Here is a 20,888-nt window from a genome sequence, read left to right on the forward strand (position 1 = left end):
TTCCCAGAAGTTCAGAATCTCTTTTTGTTCCAGTAGAACATTCCTCAAACATTGTATCAGGAATGCTAATTCCTTCCCAGAAGGAGGTTGTGAGTTACATCATAGCCTGGGGTTGAGGCAGTTTTCTTTTTCTTAAATTCCTTCCTTGTCCACTTGAACTAACTTGTTTCTTCTAAATTATGTGGTGGGGAGGGAGGTTTAGTTTTAGAGAGGAAAGTAGGGAAAGAACATGAACTCAAATCAAGAAGCTTAAAGAAGTCTTTCTCACTTTTCTGTTCTTGAATAGTAAATAGGTGAAGTTTTATCTAAAATCCCTAAGGGGGCCTGGCATGTTGGCTCATGCCTGTAATCCCAGCACTTTGGGAGGCTGAGGTAGGTGGATCACTTGAGGTCAGGAGTTTGAGACCAGCCTGGCCAACAAGGTGAAACGCTGTCTCTACCAAAAAATACAAAACTGAGCAGGGCATGGTGGTACGAGCCTGTAGTCCCAGCTGCTCGGGAGGCTGAGGCAGGAGAATCACTTGAACCGGGCAGACTTCAGTGAGCCGAGATTGCACCACTGCACTCCAGCCTGGGCAATAGAGCAAGACTCCATCACCAAAAAAAAAAAAAAAAAAAAAAATCCCTAAGGGGTTTCCAGCAGGGGAGATCACCTGGAGGATATAGAGGATGCTATTCTGATGCTCTCAGAATCAGCAGGTTCTGGGCAGCAAGCAAGTGGGCCAGGGAGGGAGGAGATGGGGGCATTGTTGGAGCCCAACTGCCCAGGAGTAAGATGGAGGAGAGGGGATGTGAGGGAAGGGGAGAGCATTACAGGGCTCTGAGAAGCTTAGAGCCTGCTGACCTGGGAGGTCTAAGGAGGTTATTAACAGATATGAGACCTTTATGATCTGGAAGAAAAAAATGCAAGAAGGACGACTTCCAAATCCTAAGAGCTGAGCTTGCACTACGTATAATGCCAAACTTAAATGACAACAACAACAACAAAAAGACAGAGCGATCCATCTGGACAAGTTTTCAAAAATGGAAATAACCCAGGCTTTGCTCAGCAGGTGAAAGGATAAACCTGTTGCAGTATAGCAATACAATGGAATATTCCTGAGCAATAAAAGGGCCTAACTACAGGTTCATTTAACAACATAGATAAATCACAAAACATTTTGTTGAGCAAAAGAAATCAGACACATACCTAAATATATACTGTGGCTGGGCATGGTGGCTGACGCCTGTAATCCTAGCACTTTGGGAAGCCGACGCTGGCACATCTCTTGAGCCCAGGAGTTTGAGACCAGCCTGGGCAATATGGTAAACTCCCATCTCTACAAAAAATACAAAAATTAAGCCAGGTATGGTGGCGCACACCTGTGGTCCCAGCTACTTGGGAGGCTGAGGTGGGAGGATTGCTTGATCCCAGGAGGTCGAGGCTAAAGTGAGCTGAGATCATGTCACTGAACTGTAGCCTGGGTGAAAGAGCTAGACTCTGTAGACTCTGTCTCCAAAAAAAAAAAAAAAAAAAGCAAATATATACTGAATTATTCCATTTTTATGAAGTCCAAGAACAAGTAAAAGTAATTTATTGTGACAGAAATCAGAAAGTGATTTGGCCATTGGGAGGAGAGAAATGGCTGGAAACGGACATAAGATAACTTTCTAGAATGATGGAAATTTCTATACTTTATTTTGGGTGGTGATTATGTGGGCAAATACAATTGTCAAAATGCACTGAACTAAAGGCTGATGATATGTTCATATTTTGTATGTGAATTTTTCCTCAATTAAAAAAAAAAATTTACGCTGGGCTCAGTGGCTCATGCTTGTAATCCCAGCACTTTGGGAGGCCAAGGTGGGCAGACCACAAGGTCAGGAGATTGAGACCAGCCTGGCCAACATGGTGAAACACCACCTCTACTAAAAATACAAAAATTAGCCGAGTGTGGTGGTGCACACCTGTAATCGCAGCTACTCAGTCAGGAGGCTGAGGCAGGAGAATCACTTGAACCCGGAGGCGGAGTTGCAGTGAGCAGAGATCGCACCATTGCACTCTAGCCTGGGCAACAGAGCAAGACTCCATTTCAAAATAATAATAATAGTAATAACAGGCCGGGCATGGTGGCTCATGCCTGTAATCCCAGCACTTTGGGAGGCTGAGGCGGGTGGATCACCTGAGGTCAGGAGTTCGAGACCAGCCTGGCCAACATGGTGAAACCCTGTCTCTACTAAAAATACAAAAATTAGCCAGGCGTGGTGGTGCATGCCTATAATCCCAGCTACTGGGGAGGCTGAGGCACAAGAATTGCTTGAACCCAGGAGGTAGAGGTTGCAGTGAGTTCAGATCGCACCATTGCACTCCAGCCTGGACAACAGAGTGAGACTCTGTCTCAAAAATAATAATAATAATTTAAAAACAACTATGGATCTAGAAAGTTCCTCTTAGATGGTAATTTTTTAATCACACAAACTGTAACTAGGGTTTTTTCTTTTCTTTGCAATTTGTTTTGTTTGTTTGCTTCATTTATTTATTCAACAGGTATTTACTGGCTCCTACTACGTGCCAGGTGTTGTTAGGTGCTAGAGATACAACAGTGTGCACAACAAATGAAAAATTCCTGCTCCCACAGAGCTTACCGTCTAGTGAAAGGAGATAAACAGTAAATAAGAAAAATAGACCAGGCACTGTGTCTCATGCCGGTAATCCCAGCACTTTGGGAGGCCGAGGCAGGCAGATCAGGAGGTCAGGAGTTCGAGACCAGCCTGGCCAGCATGGTGAAACCCTGTCTCTACTAAAAATACAAAAAATTAGCCGGGCGTGGTGGCAGGCACCTGTAATTCCAGCTACTCTAGAGGCTGAGGCGGGATAATCACTTGAACCCAGGAGGCGGAGGTTGTGGTGAGCAGAGATCGCACCATTGCTCTCTAGCCCGGACGACAGAGCAAGACTCCGTCTCAAAAAAAAAAGAAAAATAAGAAAAAGTTATGGCATAGTATTTAACTGGTGAAAAAAAAGCCAAGAAGACATTAAATCAGGGAAAGAGGACAGAGAGAGCTGTGAGGGAAGGGAAGGAGAGGGAGGGAGGCCTCGTGGAAATGACACTTGAGTTGAAACTTATAGGAAGTGAGACGGAGCCACAGGGATTCCTGGAGGAAGAGCGTTCCCCGCAGAGGCAACAGCATGTGTGCTTCTTAATTAGCTTCCAACAGGAACTTACTCTAGAAGAAAGGGATATAGAGCGTGGACTTTGGCCCAGGAATTCTGGTTCTGAGATTCTGTACTGCAAAGCCAAGAGGGCCCGTTTTCCTCATCTGCAAAATGGGATCATAATAGCACTCACCTCCTGGGGTTATTGTGGGGATCAGGTGTGGTCAAATAGATAATAAGCTTAAGATTTTTGGTCTGGGTGACTTTGGATGGATAGTGGATCCATCTGGGTGGAAGGTGGCATTTTTAGCAAAAATAAGGAATACAGAAATAATTAGGTTTAAAAAGTATAGGGTTGGGAGGCTGAAGCAGAAGAATCGCTTGAACCCGGGAGACAGAGGTTGCAGTGAGCCAAGATAGCGCCACTGCACTCCAGCCTGGGCAACAGCGCGAGTCTCCGTCTCAAAAAAAAAAAAAAAAAAAAGATATAGGGTATGAGTTAATTCTTTAGATACCGTTAGATTTAAGGTGCTTGTATTATGGCCAAGTAGACAATTGAATAAGAGTGCTCAAAAGAAAGAAATGTACATTTGGGAGTACTAGCTTATAAACAGTGGTTGCATCACTCAAGTAGATAAAATTAATAATCATGGCCACCATTTCTTAAGTTATCATGCATCGGATTTTCTGTGCTAAGTGCTTGTGTCTGTGTGTCGTGTCTGAGGTGTCGTGTCACTTAGACTTCAAAGCCATGACCCTCAGGTAGGTACTGTTATTATCACCAGTTTAGAAATAAGAAAACTGAAGTTCTAAGAGTTAAGGAAGTGGGCAGAGAGATAGGTAGTAAGAAGCAGAACCTCTAGAATCCATGCCCTCAACAGCTTCACTATGCGTTGATCTCTAGGGAAAGTAAGGAGACTGCAAGGAAAAGGTCACAGTAAGCACCAATTTTTTTTTTTTTTTTTTTTTTTTTTTTGGGATGAAGTCTCGCTCTGTCGTCCAGGCTGGAGTGCAGTGGCATAATCTTGGCTCACTGCAACCTCTGCCTCCTGGATTCGAGTGATTCTCCTGCCTCAGCCTCCCAAGTAGCTGGGATTACAGGCGCCCGCCACCATGCCTAGCTAAGTTTTGTATTTTTAGTAGAGACAGCGTTTCAGCATGTTCGCCAGGCTGGTCTCAATTTCTTGACCTCAAGTGATCCCCCTGCCTCAGCCTCCCAAAGTGCTGGGATTACAGGAGTGAGCCACTGCTCCCGGTCTGGGCGCCGAATTTTTCTGTACAAATTTGTGGAGTACACATGACATTTTGTTACATGTATATAATGCGTAGTGACAAGTAACTTAGGGAACTTAGGGTGTCCATCTCTTAAGTACAATACATTTTTGTTTAACCAACACACAAAATTCTAATGTTTAAAAGACCTTGTGGAGAATAAGCAGCTCATGAAAGAGATGAAAAAATAACAATCAGAAAACTCTGGCATATTCTACTATGGAGACATGAGAGGAAAGAATTTCCAAAGAAAGGGAGCAATTAAGCGAGATTAAGACTGAAAAATTCCTTTGGCTTTTGTAATTAGAAGTTCACTGATGACCTTGGTGAGAGCAGTTTCAGCTAGGGGAGTTGAGGCAGAGGGCAGTGGGGTGACTGGGGAGAGAAGGAAGGGAAAATGGTGATCACGCATCACAGCACCCGAAACAGGATCCTGGAGAGACAAAAAGGGAGAAGAAAATGGACAAATAGCTGGCGTGGCTATTTGTGCTCATCATCACTAATCATCAGGGAAGTGCAAACCAAAACCACAATGAGATTTCATCTCACACCTGTTAGGATGGCTGTGCTCAAAAAGACAAGAAGTAAGTGTTGGCAAGGATGTAGAAATAGGGGGCCCAATCGGGGACGGTGGCTCACGCCTGTAATCCCAGCACTTTGGGAGGCCGAGACGGGCAGATCACGAGGTCAGAAGATCGAGACCAGCCTGGCCAACATGGTGAAACTCTGTCTCTACTAAAAATACAAAAATTAGCCAGGCATGGCGGCACTTGCCTATAATCCCAGATACTCAGGAGGCTAAGGAAGGAGAATCGCTTGAACCCGGGAGACAGGTTGCAGTGAGCTGAGATCATGCCACTGCACTCTACCCTGGGTGACAGAGCGAGACTGTCGAAAGAAAGAAAGAAAGAAAGAAAGAAAGAGAGAGAGAGAGAGAGAGAGAGAAAGAAAGAAAGGAAGGAAGGAAGGAAGGAAGGAAGGAAGGAAGGAAGGAAGGAAGGAAGGAAGGAAGGGAGGGAGGAAGGAAGGAAGGAAGGAAGGAAGGAGGGAAGGAAGGAAGGAAGGAAGGAAAGAAATTAGGGGGCCTTTGTACACTGTTGGTGGGAATGTGAACTGGTATAGCCATTATAGAACACGGTATGGGGGTTCCTCAGAAACTGAAAATAGAACTACCATATGACTCAGCCATCCGTCTTCTGGGTATATACCCAGAGAAAATGAAATTAGCACCCTGTAGAGATAGCTGCATTCCTATGTTCATTGCAGCAATATTCACAATAGCTAAGATCTGGAAACAACCTAAGTGTCCATTGATGGATGAATGGATAAAGAATATGTTACACACGCACACAAACAGGAATATTCTGCCTTAATAAAGGAAATTTTGCCATTTGCCACAATGTGGAGCGAGCTTGAGGACATTGTGCTAAGTGAAATAGCAGACACAGAAAGACAAATACTATATGATCTCACTTATAGAGGATTCTAAAAAAGTCAAATTCACAGAAGCAGAGAGGAGAAGGGTGTTTGCCAGGGGTTGGGGATGGGGTGAGGAAAATAGGGAGATATTGATCAAACGATACAAACTTTCATTTATCAGATGAATGAATTCTGGGAGTCTAATGTATAGCAAGGTGACTTTAGTTAACAATACTGTATAGTAGGCCGGGCACGGTGGCTCATGCCTGTAATTTCAGCACTTTGGGAGGCCGAGGCAGGCGGATCACAAGGTCAAGAGTTCAAGACTAGTCTGATCAACCTGGTGAAACCCTGTCTGTACTAAAAAATACAAAAATTATCCCCGCATGGTGGTGGGCACTTGTAATCTCAGCTAGTCAGGAGGCTGAGGCAGGAGAATCACTTGAACCCGGGAAGCGGAGGTTGCAGTGAGCCAGTATCCTGCCACTGTACTCTAGCCTGGGTGACAGAGTGAGACTCAGTCTAAAAAATAATAATAATAATACCGTATAATATACTTGAAATTTGCTAAGAATAAATTTTAAGTGTCCTTACCCCCTACACGCACATTCACAAATAGTAACTATGTATGGTGATGAATGTGTTAACTTTATTGTAGTAATGATTTCACAGTGTGTTTGTATATCAAGCCATCACATTGTACACCTTGAATATATACAATTTATTTGTTAATTATACCTCAATAAAACTGGGGGAAGAAACCTTTATTTTTTTTTTGAGATGGAGTTTTGCTCTTGTTGCCCAGACTGGAGTGCAATGGCGCCATCTCAGCTCACTGCAACCTCCACCTCCCAAGTTCAAGCAATTCTCCTGCCTCAGCCTCCCAAGTAGCTGGGATTACAGGCACCTGCCACCACACCCGGCTTATTTCGTATTTTTAGTAGAGATGAGGTTTCACCATGTTGGTCAGACTGGTCTTGAACTCCTGACCTCAGGTGATCTGCCTACCTCAGCCTCCCAAAGTGCTGGGATTACAGGCGTGAGCCACCGTGCATGGCCTTTTTGTTTGTTTGTTTGTTTGTTTTTTAAATAAAGGCCAGGTCTCATTATGTTGCCCAGGCTGGTCTTGAATGCCTGGGCTCGAGTGATCCTCCCACCTCGGCGTCCCAAAGTGCTGGGATTATAGGTGTCATCCACTACGCTTGGCCCGTAAAGACACACACACACACACACACACACACACACGTATATATATATATATTTTGAGATAGTCTCGCTCTGTCGCCAGGCTTGACTGCCATGGTGCGATCTCGGCTCACTGCAACCTCTGCCTACTGGGTTCAAGTGATTCTCCTGCCTCAGCCTCCCGAGTAGCTGGGACTACAGGCAAAGCTAATTTTTGTATTTTTTAGTAGAGTCGGGGTTTCACCAAGTTGGCCAGGATGGTCTCCATCTCTTGATCCCATGATCCGTCCGCCTCAGCCTCCCAAAGTGCTGGGGTTATAGGCGTGAGCCACCATGCTTGGCCCATAAATATTTCAAAAAGAGGGGGATGTAGGGCTGTAGAAAATGATATCCATTTTCCAAATTCCAGAGATTCTCCATCTTCTTAGTGGACAGCACAATCTGCTCTTCGTGAAAATGAGGCCCTCTAGTGGGCAGATGCTCGCTCTTTAGACAAATTCACAGGTTTTCACTGAATATTAGCCAGAGAAACGAAAGCCTGTGACTTACCACAAAATAGCTCTTATATTTTTTCTTTTTCTTTTTCTTTTCTTTTTTTTTTTTTTTTTGAGATAGAGTTTTGCTCTTGTCACCCAGGCAGGAGTACAATGTGGCCTTCTCAGCTCACCGCAACCTCCACCTCCCAGGTTCAAGCGATTCTCCTGCCTCCGCCTCCTGAGTAGCTGAGATTACAGGTGCGTGCCATAACGCTCGGTTAATTTTTGTATTTTTAGTAGAGATGGGGTTTCACCTTGTTGGTCAGGCTTGTCTCGAACTCCTGACCTCAGGTGATCCACCCGCCCCGACCTCCCAAAGTGCTGGGATTACAGGCGTGAGCCACCGTGGTTGGCTAAATTCTTTAAAAAATCTATGATTCTCTGAGTTTAGGACCGTTCTGCAATAGGAAATACGCAGTTTCCAGTTACCATCTGCTTAATCAAAAGTTTACCCCTGAATTCTGTCTTGAATAAGTCAGCGATTCTCTGGTGGTTCTCCTGTATGTTCGAATGTAGTGTGTGTTTTTTGTTTGGTTGGTTTTTTGTTTGACAGTCTCCCTCGGTCTCCCAGGCTGGAGTGCAGTAGCGCAATCTCGACTCACTGCAACCTCCGCCTCCCAGGTTCAAGCGATTCTCCTGCCTCAGCCTCCCGAATAGCTGGGATTATAGGCATGAACTGCCATGCCTTGTTATTTTATTATTATTATTTTGTAGACAGAGTCTCGCTCTGTCACCCAGGCTGGAGTACAGTGGTGCGATCTAGGCTCACTGCAAACTCTACCTCCCGGGTTCAAGCCATTCTCCTGCCTCAGCCTCCTGTGTAGCTAGGATTACAGGCCTGCCATGCGTCACCATGCCCGGCTAATTTTTGTATTTTTAATAGAGATGGGGTTTCACCATGTTGGCTGGGCTGGTCTCAAATTCCTGGCCTCAAGTGATCCACCCGCCTCAGCCTCCCAAAGTGTTGGGATTACAGGCATAAGCCATTGCACCTGGCTGAATTTAGCGTTTAGAGGTCTTTGACATTGAGAAAATACAATGTTATGAACAACTGGGATCCAATAATGTTGGGCCTTTCAAAAGTCCATGAGGCAATCTAATCTTTTTCAGGTTGTTATGGCTTAACACCAAAAGCATACCTAGCATTAAGCAAATAATTATTGGAACAAATGAATGAACCTAGCTATCAGATATTAAAACAAACTTAATGGCCATGCTCCACATCTAAAAATCCCATAAACTAATATTGGCTAAAGGAAGAAAGATGGAAAAACTCAGTCTTGATTATATCATGCAATGACTATAACTTGCAAAATCCGGAGCACAAACTTACCTGATGAATCATGCACAGGAAGCTGGGCACAGAACTGTTTTTAAACTGAACCAAACTACTGATACCTTTTCCCCTCACCTATGATTAATTCTTACTTTCCATATTTGGGGAAAACCTTGAAACGCTTACTGGCACACGGGCTCTGTAAACTGAAGTATGCTAGTTAGCTAACTAGACAAAACAACCTTTTGCTAAAACTTTCAGATGGACTCCATAGAGGACACATAACACATTACACCTTCTTTAAGAGCAGTAAGATAATGTTTAGTTATCTTTATTGTCCATTTATTATCATGGGACAAAATGACAGCAGATATATTTTCAAATATGCCATATTTAAAGGACTGCAATACAATTTGGTACATTGGCAGAACGTTATAAATGGCATATGCCTGCACCAAGTGTGATCTTATATACATAGCAAGGGTTTTGTAGCTGGTAATGGAAAGGACAGAAAATAAATTTACTAACAGTCTACTACTTGCCAGGAGTTATTCCCACATTTTTCTCACTAAATGCTCATAGATATCCATGAGGTGGGTATTACTTTTCTTTCTGCAGATGAGGGAAAGGGAGTGAAGACAGTAAGTAACATATCTAAGGTCATGTAGTTACTAAGCAGCCTAGCTGGGATTCACACTCCAAATGTGTGAAAACTATGTCAAACTCCAAAGCTCGTGCTCTTTCCACATACCACATGGTGATAAATCTATTCCTGGCATAATCAACTAAAGAGAGGCAGAACAATGTTAAAAAAAGAAAATAGTTGTTATGACAATATTAATATTTGTTTAGTGTTTCCTAATTATTAATTTGATTTAACACTAGCCTAGCTATTATCAAGGCAGAGCTATTTTGAATGAAGAGTAAACAAAGAAAATCAGTAAAATAAAAAAGCATAGACCAAAAGGCAATTCTAATGCTGAAAAGATTTATTAAAGTCATTCTCTTTATAACATTTCTTGTCAGTGCACATGATTCCAATAGCAAATATTATTTCACCATTCATTCAAATACAGTATCACAATGTATTTAGTATAAATATATATACAAAATTTTATAAAGACACTAAAAAGTTTCTGACCAATTAAGTCATGAGTTTACAAAGCACAAACTGAAGATTAAATACTGAATATTAAGATGAAAACTACTATACAGATACTTTAGGAAGTTCTTCAAAGAACTGCACCTCCAGGGAAATCCTCATATGTACATCTACACTCCAGCAAACTGGACAGGCAAAGTGCTACTTGCCAGAGTATTGACTAAATACAAATACATATAGAGCTTCAGAAAGAATACAAAGTCAAATGCCAAAAATAAAAAAGAAATGAAAGCAAATGTGCTACATTGCACCATTTTAAAGAGCTTGAAACCACCACACAGATTCACTAATACTGTTCTGACTACAGTGACCGTATTTACTTACAATCTCTTCCCAACAAGGAAACTATCAGATTTACACATGGTACTAATGGCCAATTTCAACTAGTTATGCCAAATGTACAAGTAGTATCTGTAAATTTGAAAAGGACAAATGAAAGGATCAGGTTATTTAAATGACTTATTCTCTAGGAACTGCTCAATATCACCCAAGCAGAGTTAATAAGTATCTCTTCAAATTATACATACTCTTGAGGTCAAAAATGTCAAACTATTTCCTTAATGTAAGATCCCACAAGTAGAATGTTATCTTTATTACTTGATCATAAATAAAGGTTTTTTTTAAAGCTGTGGAATATAAGGATCTTTAATCTTCATCAAACCATATACAAATTATTTCATTATACCTTTAACAAAACAAGCATTATCAAGAGAAGGTCCAGTCTCTGATGTCCTAACCTCATCCAACAGTTGAGTATTATTCTGGCAACATTTAATTAGTTTTAAATTATATTCATAAACTCATTGTGGAACACAGATAACACAGTAAACTATTTGCCAGAAAGCCATATTATTAATATATAATTATACTATATTTAGGTAGCTACTTATAATTTGGAAAGAAATAGGAAGCCACACCCTTGAACATACCATTCAAAATGGCAACCAGTTAACCCTTTAAGAAAAGAGTTTTTGATTAACGATGCAAATTAAGTTGTCTTAGTTAAACCTGTATAGGCCATTTCACCATAAACGTCATCCCAGCTGTTTTTGAGGAGAGAGAAGGCATAGGCACAAAGGTACTATTGTTCAGGTTTCCACTCATGAGAAAATAACCCTTTATAAACAGACTAATGAACCAACTACGGATAGTATACCAATGGTAAACACTTTAAAGATAAAAAGGTATTTTATTTATTTATTTATTTATTTAGATGGAGTCTCGCTCTATTGCCCAGGCTGAAGTGAAGTGGCATGATCTCAGCTCACTGCAACCTCTGCCTCTCAGGTTCAAGTGATCCTCCTGCCGTAGCCCACCTAGTAGCTGGGATTACAGGCATGTGCCAACATGCCCAGCTAATTTTTGTATTTTTAGTAGAGGCAGGGTTTTGCCATGTTGGCCAGGCTGGTCTCGAACTCCTGACCTCAGGTGATCCACCTGCCTCGGCCTCCCAAAGTGCTGGGATTATAGGTGCGAGCCACTGCACCCAGCCTTTGATAAAAAGATTTTTTTTTTTTTTTTTTTTTGAGACGGAGTTTCACTTTGTAGCCCAGGCTGGAATATAGTGGCACAATCTTGGCTCACTGCAACCTCTGCCTCCCAGGTTCAAGTGATTTTCCTGTCTCAGCCTCCTGAGTAGCTGGGATTACAGGCATGCACCACCATATCCGGCTAATTTTTTTGTATTTTTAGTAGAGACAGGGTTTCACCATGTTGGTCAGGCTGGTCTTGAACTCCTGACCTGATGATCCGCCCGCCTCAACCTCCCAAAGTGCTGGGATTACAGGTGTGAGCCACTGCACCCGGCCAATAAAAAGATACTTTAAAGATAAAAAGACATGGACTTTTTTGAAATATCTGTACTGATTTCTCTTTATACTCTCCTGCATAGAGAATTTTGCATATAATTTCCTGCATAGAGAAAATTGCCTAGCAAGTGTTCTTTTTCTTTCATGGGTGGTCATAAGAGTGCCTACACATCAGTATTCACACCCACTGAATCCTACTGGGTGTGCATTCCTCTGGGCTCACTGCTGGGGATGAGCCATGGAGCTCATAGACACGCTTTGGTACACCTTTATTCTTGCTGCCAACAATCCCGCTTGATTTAGATTGTTGGTGTTCTTCTTTGGTATTTTGATTATAAGTTTCCCAGGGTTTCAACAAATCAGGGCTTTCTTCAGATTCAAAACAAAAGAGGAGAGACTTAGCTAGAGATTCTAGTTCCTTGTGGACAACATTAGTTACTCTACTCTCATAGCTGTCAACAGAAGTAGAAGGCACACTGAAGTCACTGTAAAAATCACTGGCCAAGTTGCGAATACTTTCAACACAATTCTGGAAAAGATTTACATCACTACTGCATCCTATATGCAAGAGAGAGAGGGAAAGGTTAATTAGTCTTTTCAGTTTTCATCAGGCATTTATGACTTTTATAGACTCTAGATATCTTTCAAGTCAGAGTGACCCTATCAAAACAATTCCAAACTACTGAAGATTAGTCACATAAAGTGTTTATTTGCCAGATAAGCACTTGGTTTTTCAGGATCTAATTATTTAGACAGAAGTACTGATATGCATATTATGTGGGAATTTAATTACAAATACAAGTTTCTATATGGGTAACTAATATCAGTGAAGTAGCATTGGGCAGGCTTCAGTTAATGACTAAAATAATGAAAAGGTTAGAAATAAAAAGGAAAGATGTCAGCCGGGCACTGTGGCTCATGCCTGTAATCCTAGCACTTTGGGAGGCCGAGGTGGATGAATTGTTTGAGGTCAGGAGTTTGAGACTAGCCTGGCCAACATGGTAAAATCCCATCTCTACAAAAATACAAAAATTATCCGGGCATGGTGGCACATGCCTGTAATCCCAGCTACTTGGAAGCTGAGGCAGGAGAATCGCTTGAACCCAGGAGGTGGAGGTTGCAGTGAGCTGAGATCGAGCCACTGCACTTCAGCCTGAGTGACAGAGCGAGACTCCATCTCAAAAAAAAGGAAAGATGTCTAAGGTTCTTTAAAATATAAAATTCTGGTTATAAACTCCATTTGAGAATATACCTTTCAGTGCAGAAATAATAATTTCAATAGCTTTCTCTAAGCAATGTTTTAACTTTAAGAATTCTGGAGCACGATTAGCCATCCTCTTGAAATCTTGGTATTCAAAGTTTTCTTCTTGTACTTGTCTTCGGAAACTTTTCTGTATAAATAAAGTTAATGTTTAAAATAATACATTCACAGGTTCGATGGCAGTAAGGCTTAGTCAATATGATTTCATTTGCCAGAATCTTCTCTTTAAGAAAGAGAGTTTAATTTCCTCACCAGTGCTTAACTCTATTTCTATAAGCAAGACCAAAATACAATATTAATTACTGTTTTCAAAAGAAATCAGAATTTTCAATTAATTTTCAAAGTCTGTCATCCTATTACATGAGAAAGGAATAAAGTAACAGTGCCATTTATTATCCAGTACCTTAAAAGATACATTTATTTCATTTTTAAGAGCTCACCTTTATAATAGTTCTCATTTAAATAAAAATTTTCAAGCCATAGCGATTACTCTCCTTTTTAACACATTGATCATATACTTAATTTTTCTCTTTACCTGTGACATGAGAATAATCTATCTAATTCACCTGTATTTTAAAATCTTTGAGCACAATGATTTTTTTTTTTTTTTTTGAGACAGAGTCTCGCTCTGTCACCCAGGCTGGAGTGCAGTGGCCGGATCTCAGCTCACTGCAAGCTCCGCCTCCTGGGTTCATGCCATTCTCCTGCCTCAGCCTCCCGGGTAGCTGGGACTACAGGCGGCTAGTTTTTTGTATTTTTTAGTAGAGATGGGGTTTCACCATGTTAGCCAGGATGGTCTCAATCTCCTGACCTCGTGATCTGCTTGTCTCAGCCTCCCAAAGTGCTGGGATTACAGGCTTGAGCCACTGCGCCTGGCCCACAATGATTATTAAACAAAATTTTTTAGCCTATAATGACCATCCAAGCAAAAGCTGAGGTATTAAACCAGCAGCAATAAGACACAGATACATTTAAAAATTTCTATACAATCCTTTATCCATTACTAGAACTAGTAAGTTATGACACACATGAAAAAGATAAAGAGCTATCTTACATGCTACAATTAAACATATACAAGAGTTGTCTCTGGCTAAGGATAAAAATGGAAATAAAAATATCTAAATTTGAACCAAGCGAAATGATAAAAAATAAGCAAAATTAAAATCAATTTAAAGCTTCTCTTACAATTTTCGATTCGGCAAAGATGTTTTCAAGAGATCTAATCAATCCCATGGCATTAGTTTTCATTTCTTTGGTAACCTATAGAGAATGTTAAAATATTTTATTATACTTTATTATTCAGAAGTATAAAAATCATAGAATTGCATAGGATCAGACTTATAAAGTTCTAGTCTAGAAGCCCAAAGATTGGAGTTCTATTTCTGAGATTGCAATTAAATAGCTTGAGTATTTAAACCATATATGTGAAAGTTCTTTCAAAATAAATTGCACATTGACTTCTTTCTAAATAAGTTTATTTTAGTTTTAAGAGCTCAACTTTATAATCTCTCTCATTTATTTTATTTACATAAAAAATTTCAAGCCATAGCAATTACTCTCCTTTTAAACACATTGATCATATAGTCTGTATTTTCTATTTACCTGTGACATGGGAAAATAATCAGTCTAATTCACCTGTATTCACTAATAATTTCTTTCAAAATAAATTGCACATTGATTTCTATATTAAATATGGACACCCTCTAATATTTGTTATAACAGAATTTGTTATACTTAAGTATTTATAGATAGGAAATTTCTAAAATTTCTCTTGGAAAGGGGTGACATATCAAGCAAATACTATAAGAACTTTACAAATGTTTTGTTATTTGATTCTCCATTATAGTCCTATGCTGCCCATGGTGTACCTCATTTTATAGGTAAGGAAACAGACCTTGGTTCCTAACTCCTAAGACTGAAAACTAGGGTGGGAGCCCACATCTAAATTCTAAGCCTTTGCTTTTATTCTATCCAATGCTGCCCCCTAAGGTGCTTTCCTGCTCAATTTCTGCCGGGGGATTCTTTTTCAGTATTTAATTGGTTTTGCTCACAGATCTCTTCCCCAGCTCTAATTCAGATTTGTGTTACATGCTTGAAAAAAAAAAAAAAAGAATATCCAAAAGAATATCCAAATTATCTTTCCTTCCTGACTCCAGCTTTAAAATTGTAGCTCCAATGCCTTTTATGTTTCAGCTTATTTTCTACTTCTTTGGATATTTTATTCTTCTTCTATAGGTTCTTAGAGGAGTTTTAACTTACAAGAATAGATAAACTAAAACCCTACCATGAATAACAAAGTACAGGTTTGTCATACTATAGAAAGAAAATGACAGGAGGGTATGTAAATAGTGTCGATTGTATACAGGATGGGCCTGGCCCTTTTGCTGCTTATTTCCTCAAAACAATACCAAGGCTAACACCTGCACCTACTTCAACAGCTTACTAAGCACATTTCCATATATTATCTCATCTATACTTTTAATTTATTCTATACCCTTCTGCACTTATCGCCAGCAGAAATTCTTTGCAATAGTGATAGACTGCAAAAGTGGTATCACTTTGCAAATATGGTGAAGTGTTTTAGTGATAAACGGTGCTGCTGCCGAGCAAAACCAAATTTGAGATGTCAGTGGTGCTCTGAATGAGCCTTTGACAGCCCAGTATGTCCCTTTCTTCAAAGTTACACTATGAAACTGAAATCAGCCTCATGCCTATTGGAGCGCAAGCTTGATTTAGTGACAATATGAGCTCCTAAATTTAGTAACAATGTGTTATTTTTATTAATTAATTTTTTTTTTTTTTTTTTTTTTTGAGACGGAGTCTCGCTCTGTCGCCAGGTTGGAGTGCAGTGGCACAATCTCGGCTCACTGCAATCTCCGCCTCCCAGGTTCAAGCGATTCTCCTGCCTCAGCCTCCTGAGTAGCTGGCACTACAGGCACACACCACCATGCCCAGCTAATTTTTGTATTTTTAGTAGAGATGGGGTTTCACCAACTTGGCCAGGATAGTCTCAATCTCTTGATCCACCCACCTCGGCCTCCCAAAATGCTGGGATTACAGGCGTGAGCCACCGCGCCCAGCCGTCTTTTTATTTTTTAAAACAAAAAACACAAAGTGAGAGAGGCACACATATGTTGAGAAAAAGAGAACGCGTGCAAGTAAGATGAATGACTTAAGATTTACCAGGCACTACATTTTGAGTATTTTCATATATGTTGTTTCTTTATCTCATATGATCCTCAAACAATTTTATGAAATAAGTATGATCATCCTCATTTAAAAATGGAATGACTGAGGCTCAGGTAAGTTGTTCAAGGCTACATAGGAAGTAGAAGAGCAGCTTAATGTTCCATGTCTTCCCCTATTCTGAGATGGAGTTTTTCTGGGCAGAGAGAAATATATATAACCCTGTAGTATGAGCAAAGGGATGGAGAATCTCTGTGGCTTACACAGAGTTTCACCTCAGATTCTAAGATGAGCTAGAAGTACATTAATACCAAGGTTTTTCTACACAACAACAACAAAAAACTAACTTACTCCATGCCTTCCCAGAAACAACCACCCAGAGGGACAGAAGGCAACAGTCCTCCACATGATCTACTTTTCTAGATCAAACAATATGTATATAAATGAGGAGACATCCTAGTAGCTAAAATCTCAGGAACCTCAATGTCCCCAGGTAGCACTGCCCCAGACACTTGACTCCAGCAAGAGCAATGGAATGGACAGGGATGGTTTTTGTTTGTTTGTTTGTTTGAAACAAGGTCTTGCTCTATCGCCCAGGCTGGTATGCAGTGGTGCAATCACAGCTCACTGCAGCCTCAAACTCCTGGACTCAAGTAATACTACTCCTGCCTCAGTCTCTGGAGTAGCTGGTACTACAGGTACATGCCACCATGTCCGGCTAATTTCTGTATTTTTTGTAGAGACGAGGTCTCGCTACGATTCCCAGGCTGGTTTCGCACTCTGGGCTCAAGCTATCTTCCTGCCTTGGCCTTTCAAAGTGCTGGGATTACAGGCATGAGCCACCATGCCTGGCCAGGGATGGTTTTAATATGTTGTGACAAGACTCTAAAACAGACAAGTCTCTGAAATTCAGTCTCATAAGAATTCGAATTTTTTTTTTTTTTTTTTTTTTTTTTTGAGACGGAGTCTCGCTCTGTCACCCAGGCTGGAGTGCAGTGGCCGGATCTCGGCTCACTGCAAGCTCCGCCTCTCGGGTTCACACCATTCTCCTGCCTCAGCCTCCGGAGTAGCTGGGACTATAGGCGCCCGCCACCTCGCCCGGCTAGTTTTTTGTATTTTTTAGTAGAGACGGGGTTTCACCGTGTTAGCTAGGATGGTCTCGATCTGCTGACCTCGTGATCTGCCCGTCTCGGCCTCCCACAGTGCTGGGATTACAGGCTTGAGCCACCGCGCCCGGCCAAGAATTCGAATTTTTATCTTCCTAATCCCCACTTCACTAACAGTGATTGTCAATAAAGAAAACTAATCCATTAACAATAGTTTTAAAAACTTATTTACGTAGCATGTTGAGTTTTGGAGTCAGGCAGAATATAAAATCCTGGCTCAGGGCTTAATAGTTGTGTAATTAGGCAAAGTACTCCAATTCAATGAAATGAAGAATATAAATTCCCACCTTGAAAAGTGATATGAATATGAAATATGATATTCATAGGGCTTTTTCTTACTGACAAAGTACAAATCCATTAAAGAAATGGCTAAGATTTACCACTGTTACATGTAAAGCACCTAGTCCAGTAACTGTCAGAGGAAATTAATCAATAAATAGTTTACAGCCTGTGAAGTAGCTATGATTACATGTGACAGGTAAAGAAATAGGGTCAGAGCATTAAGTGACTTGCTAAATGATAAGTGGAAAGTGATAGAACCAGGTTTCAAATACATGTCTTCTAATATTAAAACCCAGATCTTTCCTAAGGTACTAAGTAATGTTAGTTAGCTGGAGGATGGGAGGACACATATTTTAGGAAATCACTGAAACGCTTATTGGTTCTGTATCTTGATATGAAATATCTTACGTGAATGCCCCAGAAAAATAGTTAGTTCAATATACTGAATCAATAAATGTTACTAATAGTTTCCATTCTTAGAAGAGGCGAGGCCTAAACAAAGCTAAGGAAGAAAATGACAACCAGAAAGCGAACACTAGGTGTCACTACCACACTCCACTCTCTGCTTAGGAGTTCACAGACTGAGTCTTGAAAATAGCTGCAATAGGATCAAGCAAAGTATTAACAATAGAGGCTGCAGTGAATTAAGAATAACTTGGGAAAATATCACCATAAGATCATGATGTCAGCCTCTTCAGTGAAAAATAAAACAAATTAAAACATGAATTTATAGAAATCTAATTTGTTGATTTAAAAAATCAACTTTATATATTATTTAGTACTGTACGGAATATTCTTTTATTCATCTTACCTCATTTTTTGTACATTGCCTTAAGAGTTCATGCTGAAGTTCTTTTGCTTTTTCAAGTCCAGAATCTAATAAAATCTTCATTCCTAAGCCTACACCATCACAAATAGCATCCATGAATTCCTCCTAGAAAAAGTATTTAAGCATTAACTAGAAAATTTAGGTTTTATATATTTTATTTAAATTTAGGTTTTATATATTTTAAATTATCAAGTAATTAAGTTATATTTTCTGCTTCCTTTAGGACTGTAATACAGCCCAAGTTTATTAAGTTCAACTAAAGCTAGAATAAGAACTAACAGTCTGTAGTCTATAAAGAAATAAAATTAGCAAATCTGTAATTTAGCATCCCATATATAACATATTGTAAAGAAAGTTCATCATCTTTAAGCAGGGCTCTATATTGCTAGAACACAGGAACATTTTTTTTTTTTCTGAAACGGGGTTTCACCCTTGTCGCCCAAGCTGGAGTGAAACGGCACGATCTCAGCTCACTGCAACCTCCACCTCCCTGGTTCAAGCTATTCTCCTATCTCAGCCTCCTGAGTAGCTGGGATTACAGGCACCTGCCACCACACCCAGCTAATTTTTATACTTTTAGTAGAGACGGGGTTTCGCCATGTTGGCTAAGCTGGTCTTGAACTGCTGACCTCAGGTGATCCACCAGCCTTGGCCTCCCAAAGTGTTGGGAGTACAGGTATGAGCCGCCACGCCCGGCCAGAGGACAGCAACATTCTAATATAATACAATATTTTCAATAGCATAAATAGTGAAAGTAAGAAGATACAAATTTTCTGGTATTACAGGGTTTTTCATGTGTTGATTGGCTGAGAAAACACTCCATGGTAGATGGCTAGCATCAAATTAAGGATCCGAAAGGTAAAATAAGGTTTGCAAAATAATCCAATATATTTAAAACAGTTTTTTTTGTTTGTTTGGTTTGGTTGGTTTTTTTAGATGGAGTCTTACTCTGTCACCCAGGCTGGAGTACACTGGCACAATCTCAGCTCACTGCAACCTCTGCCTCCTGGGTTCAAGTGATTCTTCTGCCTCAGCCTCCTGAGTAGCTGGGATTACAGACGTGGGCCACCATGACTGCCTAATTTTTGTATTTTCAGTAGAGATGGGGGTTTCGCCTATTGGCCAGGCTGCTCTCGAACTCCTGACCTCAAATGATACATCTGCCTCGGCCTCCCAAAGTGCTGGGATTAGAGGCATGAGCCACCATGCCCGGCCCAAACAGTTTTAAATCTTACTGCAAAACTACTAAAAGTACAAGCTATTTTGAAAAACTTAAAAAGAACTTGCCATGTTTACTATTACTGTTTACAGTAATAGTACTGTACTATTATCAAAAGTCTAATATTCCCTCTGATGAAGTCTGTCTAAACTAACATTGCTAAATTACCTGGACACTGGCAGCTTTATTGTTACCGTTTTCTAGAAAATGCAGCTTGCTCCCTTTCAGAACTGCTAACTGCCCCACATACTTTACAGCTTGTTGTACAATTTGGATTGCATTCTTTTGAGCCTCTTTTATCATTGATGAAATATCCGAACAGCATCCCTGTAAGATAAAAATGGACAAGTGTATCAGATACATGAGATTATAACAGGTGGTAAAGAAAAGATAAGGGCCGGGCACAGTGGCTCAAGCCAAATTCCAGCACTTTGGAAGGCTGAGGCGGGTGGATCACCTGAGGTCAGGAGTTCAAGATCAGCCTGGCCAACATGGTAAAACCCTTTCTCTACTAAAAATACAAAAATTAGCCAAGCATAGTAGCACACGCCTGTAATCCTAGCTACTCAGTAGGCTGAGACATGACAATTGCTTGAACCCGGGAGGCAGAGGTTGCAATGAGCTGAGATTGTGTCACTGCACTCCAGCCGGGGCGACAGAGTAAGACTCCACCTTAAAAAAAAAAAAAAAAAAAAAGAAAGAAAGAAAAGAAAAATGTGCCGGGCATGGTGGCTCACGCCTGTAATCCCAGCACTTTGGGAGGCCAAGGCAGGCAGATCACAAGGTCAGGAGTTTGAGACCAGCCTGGCCAATATGGTGAAACCCCACCTCTACTAAAAATACAAAAATTAGCCGGGCATGGTGGCGGGTGCCTGTAGTCCCAGCTACTCAGGAGGCTGAGGTAGGAATATTACTTGAACCTGGGAGGCGGAGATTGCAGTGAACCAAGATCGCACCACTGCACTCCAGCCTGGGTAACAGAGCGAGACTCTGTCTCGCTGATTTTCAAAAAAGAAAAAAAAAAAAAAGGAAAATCATCTGGAGAAAATAAATTCTGCATTTATTGACATAGTGATCTCACTTCATAAATGTCTCAGAACCAGAAAACATGCAGCCCTGTGGCTACTAAAGGTGATAAAATGAGTAAGACA

The 20,888-nt window shown here is 40.7% G+C and overlaps 1 protein-coding gene across 2 annotated transcripts in view; it reads right to left on the reverse strand.

The window, feature by feature from the left end:
• Positions 1-11,730: 11,730 nt before the first annotated feature.
• Positions 11,731-20,888, reverse strand: part of KIF14 (kinesin family member 14) — a 66,919-nt gene continuing 57,761 nt past the window's right edge. Inside the window, exons 27-31 of one of the 2 annotated variants that reach the window (XM_023224763.1) lie at positions 19,906-20,064; positions 18,501-18,623; positions 14,241-14,315; positions 13,047-13,185; positions 11,731-12,352 (exon numbers count right to left, since the gene is read on the reverse strand). In XM_023224763.1, the coding sequence (XP_023080531.1) occupies positions 11,973-12,352; positions 13,047-13,185; positions 14,241-14,315; positions 18,501-18,623; positions 19,906-20,064 (876 nt within the window). In that variant the 3' untranslated portion in view covers positions 11,731-11,972. The remainder of the gene's footprint in view (positions 12,353-13,046; positions 13,186-14,240; positions 14,316-18,500; positions 18,624-19,905; positions 20,065-20,888) is intronic. The other variant, XM_023224762.1, reaches the window with a different exon arrangement.

The sequence above is a fragment of the Piliocolobus tephrosceles genome, chromosome 1 (assembly GCF_002776525.5).
Source record: "Piliocolobus tephrosceles isolate RC106 chromosome 1, ASM277652v3, whole genome shotgun sequence".
Lineage (NCBI taxonomy): Eukaryota > Metazoa > Chordata > Mammalia > Primates > Cercopithecidae > Piliocolobus > Piliocolobus tephrosceles.